At 40.7% G+C, this 9,523-nt stretch overlaps 1 protein-coding gene across 5 annotated transcripts in view; it reads left to right on the forward strand.

Moving 5' to 3' along the window:
- The first annotated feature begins 323 nt into the window (after positions 1 to 323).
- Positions 324 to 9,523, forward strand: part of LOC117952545 (nck-associated protein 5-like) — a 46,836-nt gene continuing 37,636 nt past the window's right edge. For all 5 annotated transcript variants that reach the window (XM_034884919.1, XM_034884921.1, XM_034884918.1 and 2 more), the window contains exons 1-3: positions 324 to 435; positions 2,689 to 2,779; positions 4,789 to 4,944. In XM_034884919.1, the coding sequence (XP_034740810.1) occupies positions 407 to 435; positions 2,689 to 2,779; positions 4,789 to 4,944 (276 nt within the window). In that variant the 5' untranslated portion in view covers positions 324 to 406. The remainder of the gene's footprint in view (positions 436 to 2,688; positions 2,780 to 4,788; positions 4,945 to 9,523) is intronic.

Consider the following 9,523-nt stretch of genomic DNA (forward strand, 5'->3'; position numbering starts at 1 on the left):
GAGAAGAGAGTTTAGGTGAGGAGAGAGGTGAGGAGAAGAGAGGTGAGGAGGAGAGAGAGGAGAGAGGTGAGGAGAAGAGAGAGGTGAGGAGGAGAGAGAGGAGAGAGGAGAGTTTAGGTGAGGAGAGGAGAGGAGAAGCGGCGCACTGCTCCGTTCTTTTTCTAGAAGAAGTAAGGTAAGGGAGCAGATATACTGGTTCTTCTTCAGTGGGATTAATGTGAGACTACCAACCAGACTAAGGGAGCAGATGTACTGGTTCTTCTTCAGTGGGATTAATGTGAGACTACCACCCAGACTAAGTGTGTTTGCTCCTCTCTCCTGCAGCTACGCCACCAACACTGATCCATCCCAGTAATCCACAGCTGAGAACAGGAAGAGGGCCGAATCTCAGCAGGGTGGGCGGCAGATGGTGACACTGCAGCAGCACTTCTCCAGGTAGAACCTCCACCTCCACTGCCACCACACCACCAACCACCACCAGACACTGAAACACTGTCCCAAGCCCTACTAGACCTGCACGAAGGTTGATACGATAGGTTATAGGGCTAAAGACCACAAAGAAATGAGCTAGGCAGACCGGCTTAGCTACTAATATAACACACCCAATGCTGTAGTCTATGTGATACAGAGGTATACACACTAAATATATATACATATATATATATATATATATATATATATATAAAGTGGCAAAAAAACATGATCAAAAGTGGCAAAAACGTCAAAGACGGCGTATGCAAACTGAGTGACTAGGTGGTCCAAACTGTATTGGGAACTTTACTTAATCTGCAGACCTGATCAAAGGCCAGATTTGGCTCGTGGGTCGGAGCCAGTTTCAGTGTTGTAAAATGTCAAAATAAGATGTTTTTATAGTTAACCTTAATGCACCCAAGCCGTCCCCTGTGCATCACTACATCTCGCCATGTTAAGGCTCTGGGAGGCTTTTTCTGTGAGGTACAACGTGTCGGAAAGTTCCCCCTGAGTCCCGATAGTTTATATTTTAGTAGATTAAAAGCCACCTGCCACAGCTCACTGACAAACCCTCTATCTGAGCAACAAACAATGCACCGCACACATCCATCAAAGGCCACAAACCCAGTGTGATGAATGCTGTGTTTCCGTAGTGCCACCCAACGTTTTCATTAACTTGAGAGCCCACGTCATGCAGAGAGATCTTTGAAAGAAAAAGCCTGCTCACTTTCATCGGAGCACTCGTCCCTAAAACTTGATCTGTAGAGTCAAACTTTCCCCGGTGTCCCCTCTTCTTCATCTGCCCTCCCAGCATGCCATAGGGGGAAATAATAAGCGAGCATTATGTCCAGCTAAGTGTTAGGCTGCTGACGGCCCCTCGCGATCAAAGTTCAATTCCATCTGCATAATTATGCTCAGCGAGGTGTGAGATTAGGCCCCGTGATTTGTGAGTGTGAATGAATTCAACCCTGTCATGTGGAAGATATCTGAGCCTCTTACCGATATTTACTCTGTTTTTCTCTCCTTGCCTTAGAAACAGGGTGTTGTGCACAACCTAAGAAACATAAAAAACACCTAATAAAACATAAATGCTTTCGTATATTTCTCAAATAGTGGTTCAAGTCTCCACTAGCATGTTCAAATCTATATTTCTAAGTCCATTTGATCCCGTCACGTGCAGCGTCTGATCCGAAGCAGTCCTCATCAAGAAGCCCCGTCTGTCAGTGTTATGATGAAATTTGTCGTCTTCCAAGTTTACAGATATTTCAGATTTATTCCACATGAAAGAAGACAGAGAACAGCATGTAAAATAGATATATAAAATATAGGAAACATCGGAAAGGATAGAACAACACAATGTTATTATGCTAAACACATGTGGTAGCATTGGATCTAGACGGGAAGGATAACTCCGGGAGTTCGAAGGGCGTGTTGCAACCCGACCCTCTCCCAGACACAGGGTCCCGGATCTGAGGTCGAGATTTCGGTTCATATTGCACATCGTTACAGCCCTAGTGGAGACGGTCTTTCAAAGTGAAATGCCTCTTTAACAAGACAACCTCAATCAACAGGTGTCTATACCTTTTAGATGCAATTTGTAACTTCCTTACTGCACTGGGAAAAAATGACACTGGACACATTGTTAATTTGACCCTCCAGTGTACGCCGTGACATAACCTGTTACATAAAGGCAAATTTGGTCAGTGGTCTAAATATAAACAAAGGTGTGTCCTGTTCCAGATTTTTATATATTTTCAAATATTTATATATGTCTTTCATCCAGGTTTTCCCTAGGTTTGTGGGGAAAAAAATGCACATTCCACATCCTCTAGACCATTATTATTATAGTATATATTATATTATTACCACATCTGTGTCTACAACGTTGGAAAAGCTGGAGCACATAAAAAACTAAACTCTGGGACCAACTACAAACATTACAGTAGACCTGAGAGAAGTTGTTTGGATGCTTTGATTTGCATTAATTTGGCTCAGGTGATCCCCAAAACGTTGTGAGTGCTGCACCTAGGTCTTATAATGGTAAACTTTGTCCGTGACTATACAACACAGTACATGGTCAAACGTTGCTGGTTGAGCCTTTAAATGTTTTTTCCATTAACTTACATTTGGTACATAATTTTATCAATGGAGATTTCATTCCATGAAGTATTTGATTCTCTAGCACGACCACTTTGCCTGTTGTCTTGTTGAACGCAGCATGGAGGAGACGGTGCGGACGCTACTGAAGAACCAGGACTCTCTGGACGGACCCAAGGTGGACCCACTGGACCTCATGAAAGCCTACAAGGTATGAAAAGGACTCCCAGTCACCAGTAGATATGTGTAAGCATTTGTTATGTTCTCCGATAGAGACATCAAGTTTTATTGATCCCAAAATGGGAAATTATGAACTACAGCAGCAAAACATCAGACACAGCAAACAGAATATACATGAAATGACCTAAAGGATGGCATACAAGAACAAATAGTCAAAAAATGAAGATAAAAGAATACACAATTGAGAATGCACAAACAGATATATAAGTTGGGAATAAAAATAACTACTTAAATAGTATTTTAAAGGCCAGTATTAAATGTCACATTATATGTGATTAAATGTCTTATTTAGACGTGCTTGGTCGGGACTATTGCATTCAGTTTTTGACTCTCTGGGTCGGAACGGAGGTTTAACTGACACGCGAGTCGAGTGAAGATCATTGCGTCACTTTGCGACCAGTGCAGATGTGAGTTTGCATGCGTCATTTGCGACAAGTAGCATCCAAGATGCTAACAAGAGACTTCTGTAATGTCAACACATTAAAAATGGACATACTTAGCAAAGTTGGTTCACTGCTAGCTACAGGTTAGCATCAAACACAACAAAGCCAAGTTGGTTCACTGCTAGCTACAAGTTAGCATCAAACACAACAAAGCCAAGTTGGTTCACTGCTAGCTACAAGTTAGCATCAAACACAACAAAGCATAGTTGGTTTACTGCTAGCTACAAGTTAGCATCAAACACAACAAAGCCGAGTTGGTTCACTGCTAGCTACAAGTTAGCATCAAACACAACAAAGCCAAGTTGGTTCACTGCTAGCTACAAGTTAGCATTAAACACTACAAAGCAAAGTTGGTTCACTGCTAGCTACAAGTTAGCATCAAACACAACAGAGCCAAGTTGGTTCACTGCTAGCTAAAAGTTAGCATCAAACCCAACAAAGCCAAGTTGGTTGACTGCTAGCTACAAGTTACCATCAAACACAACAAAGCCAAGTTGGTTCACTGCTAGCTACAAGTTAGCATCAAACACAACAAAGCCAAGTTGGTTCACTGCTAGCTACAAGTTAGCATCAAACACAACAAAGCCAAGTTGGTTCACTGCTAGCTACAAGTTAGCATCAAACACAACAAAGCCAAGTTGGTTCACTGCTAGCTACAAGTTAGCATCAAACACAACAAAGCCAAGTTGGTTCACTGCTAGCTACAAGTTAGCATTAAACACTGCAAAGCAAAGTTGGTTCACTGCTAGCTACAAGTTAGCATCAAACACAACAGAGCCAAGTTGGTTCACTGCTAGCTACAAGTTAGCATCAAACACAACAAAGCCAAGTTGGTTCACTGCTAGCTACAAGTTAGCATCAAACACAACGCAGCCAAGTTGGTTCACTGCTAGCTACAAGTTAGCATCAAACTCAACGAAGCCAAGTTTGTTCACTGCTAGCTACAAGTTAGCATCAAACACAACAAAGCATAGTTGGTTTACTGCTAGCTACAAGTTAGCATCAAACACAACAGAGCCAAGTTGGTTCACTGCTAGCTACAAGTTAGCATCAAACCCAACAAAGCCAAGTTGGTTCACTGCTAGCTACAAGTTAGCATTAAACACTACAAAGCAAAGTTGGTTCACTGCTAGCTACAAGTTAGCATCAAACACAACAGAGCCAAGTTGGTTCACTGCTAGCTACAAGTTAGCATCAAACACAACAAAGCCAAGTTTGTTCACTGCTAGCTACAAGTTAGCATCAAACACATCAAAGCATAGAAGCACGTGTCCACCTGATGAAAAACCACGGCAAAAAATCGACCAATCAGAATTTTGGTCGAGCCAGATCGCATCGACCCATAAATCGACCAGTCGACTGGGAGATCACAGCCCTACTTGTGTTTATATATGCAGTAGTGGCAGCATTCAGTGTGTTGTTTATCAAGATGTGTTGCTATTATAATACCTGGAGCCCGCTATGAAGAAGAATTTATTTATTTTTCATTTCTCTGGGACTTTACGGCATCTTTCTCCACGCTCTCTCTGCATTGCAGGACAAGCTGCTGGAGGAGATGTGGAAGCAGCAGGGCAGTCTGGAGGGTCCCACGGCCCCGGTACCGGAGCCGCCCGCCTGGCCCGAGGCCGGCGCAGAGTCGGAGGAAAACTCAAAGGACAGCAACCCCCTGCTGGAGCGACTCCGAGCCCTGGAGGTAAACTGGATCGCATGGTCCAATCCTGCAAACTGATCCCCATTCCTCCACCACTATAATAATAATAATAATAATAATAATACATTTTATTTAACAGCGCCTTTCTGAACACTCAAGGTCGCTTTACAGACAATAAAAGACAGATACAGGGAACAGAAAAGTGTAAGCAGTTATGACAACACAAAAAATAAATAAAACAAAATAACAGAAAACACAACAAACAGAAACAAAACAAAAACAGGAACAGTGTATTTACAGATAAGCGAGCTGGACCAGATGGTTTTTTAGTCTAGTTTTGAACAGGGGGAGAGAGTCTGTATTGCGGAGGTCAGGTGGGAGTGAGGTCCAGAGCTGGGGAGCAGAGCGGCTGAAGGCTCTGGTCCCCATGGTGACAAGTCCAGCTGGGGGGTACAGTGAGGTGGATGGAGGAGGAAGATCTGAGGGAGCGGGAGGGGACGGCGATGTGAAGGAGTTCTGATAGATATGGAGGAGCGAGGTTATGGATGGCTTTGAAAGTATGGAGAAGGATTTTAAATTGTATTCTGAATTGAACCGGGAGCCAATGGAGCTGCTGAAGAACCGGGGTTATATGATGAAAAAACTATCTTTGGTCCACCACTCTGAAATGTCAGATTGATGGATGTATGGAGAGTACCAAATGTTTTACTTAATTAGATGTATTTCATCAGATATCTGTAGGGACTTGGATTAATTGGGCAGCTCATGGACATCACACAGGGCTGTTTTTCTAAGCTCTGGACATTATTACACTGGTTACATAATGGTCTGTCTGATCAATACAAGATTCTTTTATTTTTTTTATCTTGATTTCAAGGTTACAGGGTGGGTAAGGCTGTTAAAATAGTGACATGACGTAACCCTACCTCTAACACCGGGACTCTGTTGTGCTGATCTAGAACATAAAAAGGAGCGCTTCTTTTTCACTTTTGCTGTAGCACAAGTCTACAGTTCCACAAGCTTTAGGATTCATTGTTCCACATTTTAACATTACATAACACTATGTCAACAGTTATTTTAGTAGCTTAGTATAGTATGCGCCATAAAAAGGACTATCTAGAGGCTTTACCATCCCGTACTTGTTAGTGTAGACCCAGTTTAACATGCAGCTTAATATTCTACATTATATAGAGTAGGGGTCCCTGCTGCTCAGCTGAGGGGTCCTTGGCTATAACATGTTGAAGACTCCTGATTTAGGCATCATCCTGAACTCTTCTGCAGACCCGTGTGCTGCAGCTTTGAGTTGCTGTTTGTGTCGTGTCAGACTGGGTTTGTTTAGAACTTGCCAGCTGAGGGCTAGGCCACATTTGAAACATTAGTGAAACTTAATATGCATAAAAATAGTTCAACACCTGCCTGAGGGAAATGGATAATGAACTCCTCAAGAGCACTAAAACATGGAGCCTATCAGGTGGGAATTTAAAAGATAGATAGATAGATAGATAGATAGATAGATATTTATTGATACCAAAAACTGGGAAATTACAGTGTTACAGCAGCACACAAAATATACATACATGCAATATACATGAAATAATAATAACAAAATATAAGAATAAAATATAGGAATATATGAACAAATATTTAAATATATACAAGATGGGAAAAACATAATGCGCAACTGTTTAAGTATGCTAAAATGTAAATTAATAATAATAATAAAAATAAAAATAAGCATTAATTTTCAGATTTGACTGTTTTCTATGTTCACTAATTCTATTGTTTGATGTGATTTTACTCTGTTAAGCCCTTTGGATACCTGCTGGTTGCTGTAAAATGCTACTTAACTTCATTATGATTAGATTTTGATTTAATTTGTTTGAATGTATGATCCTTAACCAGCGTCCCGTGTCATTCATGGCGTCCGCGCGGCTTCGTTTGAGTCTCCCAGTGAGCCCCGTAGAGGAGAAACGAGCACAATCACTGTGTCATCGTGCCTTTTTTACATCTCTGAAGATGAGAGCCCATTAAGCTGGAGAGCGGTCCCAGGGGCACGGCGGAAACAGCAGGACACAACAGAGTTATTCATGTCCAGGAGGTGATAATTAAAATGCTGACAGGGTAGTTAACGTCAGCTCCCGGTGGTCCAGCGAGGGTACAGTGAGCCTCGCTGGACCACCTTCCCTGCTAAAGGAAAGGGACTGACCATCTGCTGAGAGCCCGCCCAGCCTTCATTACTCATTCTTTATTAATCTACTGAAAAGCACAGCCTGAAGGTAAAATACACCTGAAACAGAATGGGGGGAAAAAAGGGATTAATCAGAATCTGAATCAGCTTTATTTGCCAGGTCTGAGGACACATATGAGGAATTCTTCTTTGGAGCATTTTTGCACACAATGTGCTTACACATACAAAACAACCAAAACAATATATACACACTAATATATACACACTAATATATACACACTGATATATACACACTGATATATACACTAATATATACACACAGAAACAACCACAACAAAATATACACACTAATATATACACACTAATATATACACACTGATATATACACTAATATATACACACAGAAACAACCACAACAAAATATACACACTAATATATACACACGAATATGTACACACTAATATATACGCCATATATATACACACTAATATATACACAATATAAACACATTAATACATACACACTAATTTATACACACTGATATGTACACACTAATATATACACACTAATATATACACACTCTAAACAGAACAATATAGAAGCATAAGTGTAATGAAGAGTTCTCGGGTTAGGCCTCGAGGGTTTTTGGATGTCACACCTCACTGCTGATCTCTGGATATATTCAACTAAAAGCTCCCAAAACACGAGGTGTCTGCATGAGTCACCATTTAGTTGTTCTGTTGTGTATTATTTAACCGAATAATGGATGAGTTTTCAGGACTAATGTGAGGGATAGTGCCTAACATGTCCATTACGCTTTAATGGAAGACGGGGAGGCCATAACCTTCGGAGTCCATTAATACCTGACTGTGGACCCCTTGAAGGGCGTTCTCCTCCCAGACTGAGCTCCCTCGCATGCATTTCATCTAAAGCTTTTTTTCAAACAATAACTCTTTAGTTCCTGCTAAAACCAGAGGGCTTGACTAATACCTGGAAACAGCATTATCATCCCATAAGGTTCTCATGCAATTGAAACGTTTTTCCACTACTTCAGTGAATGAGACGGACCCTGGCTACGACCTGGAAATTGACCCCCTTTCCTATATCAGTGTTCTTTTTAATCTCCCAAATTAACATGATTGATTCCAACGCTCTTTGCCAAGTACAAATCTCTACTTTCATTAATTTTGGGGCGTCTTATTCAATTGTATAGCATTGTAAAACAAATGGAAGTGTTTTTGAAATAATATTGAGTAAAAGTTGACATATTCCAGTCTGTGATTATCATCAACATCCATTCCTTTAATTTTAGTCTCAATAATTCCTAATTTCTGCTTTTGTAACTCAAACATTAGGTATAATTTCCTATTAATGAGCTTTATTTACCCTAAATTACAAAAAATAACTGTAAAACTAAAGTTACGAGTGTTACGTAGTGTTGAAAATGTCAAAAAAAAGGTCAAGTGTTGGGGAAAAAAGGACAAACGTAATATATGGCATGTCTTGCTAAGACTTAGGCTAAGACCCTTTAAATAAAGAGAGAAACCCGAGCAAAGGCTTTAATGTTGCATCGTGCATAACGTCACGATAACTGTGTACAAGTTCAACTAATCACCATCATGGATGCTCGCCGAATATTTAACATCCACCACATCATCATTTAGGAGATGTTTAATTTCCTGTCTTAATACTGTAGTCCAATACTGAAGAAAGTCTGCATGACCACTCTGTCATTAGCAATGATCTTTTAATTAAAATAAAATGCCGCCTTAAATTACAGCAGTTTTCTTGTCTACTTGGTGACCGTAATGGAGCCTTCGGAGGGTGTTTTGGGGTTTTTATGCTGTTGCCTCTTCATGGTCGCTGCCTTTATTTCATCCACATGTGTAATTAAACTTTAACGCTGAACTGGAGAAACATTACAAGGTTTTCCATTTAGTTGGAAACTACTTTCCAGTCATTATAACACAGTTGGGTGACTTCCATGTAATCTACCACGAAAAAACTAAATGCTCCAAGAACCACAAATAAGACCGAAAAGACGAAGAAGAAGAACAAGCTGTGCTGGTTTTTTGATGTTGCCTTTCTTTAAATGACTGATGATTAATTTCTTATGCTGCACTGTAACTTTAATTCTTGTGTTTTATGTGTGTTAATGTTTTTATTTTTAACTGTTTATTCTTGTGTTTTATCGGTTTTATTCTTTTAATGTTTAATTTGTTACGATGAATTTGGTTGAGGAAAAGAATAAGTGTAAAGGTTGTGTAATACAGAGAAAGACAGAGGGTCCGGGGGTTAGGGTTAAGGGTTTGGGTTAGGGTTTTGGGGTTAGGGTTAGGGGGTCAGGGTTAGGGGGTTAGGGTAGAATGCAGTGCCCTGGATGGGCGCCTTAATGGGAAGTTAGGGTTAGGGTTCGCGGGTTAGGGTTAGGGG

Source organism: Etheostoma cragini, chromosome 11 (assembly GCF_013103735.1).
Source record: "Etheostoma cragini isolate CJK2018 chromosome 11, CSU_Ecrag_1.0, whole genome shotgun sequence".
NCBI classification, from domain to species: domain Eukaryota; kingdom Metazoa; phylum Chordata; class Actinopteri; order Perciformes; family Percidae; genus Etheostoma; species Etheostoma cragini.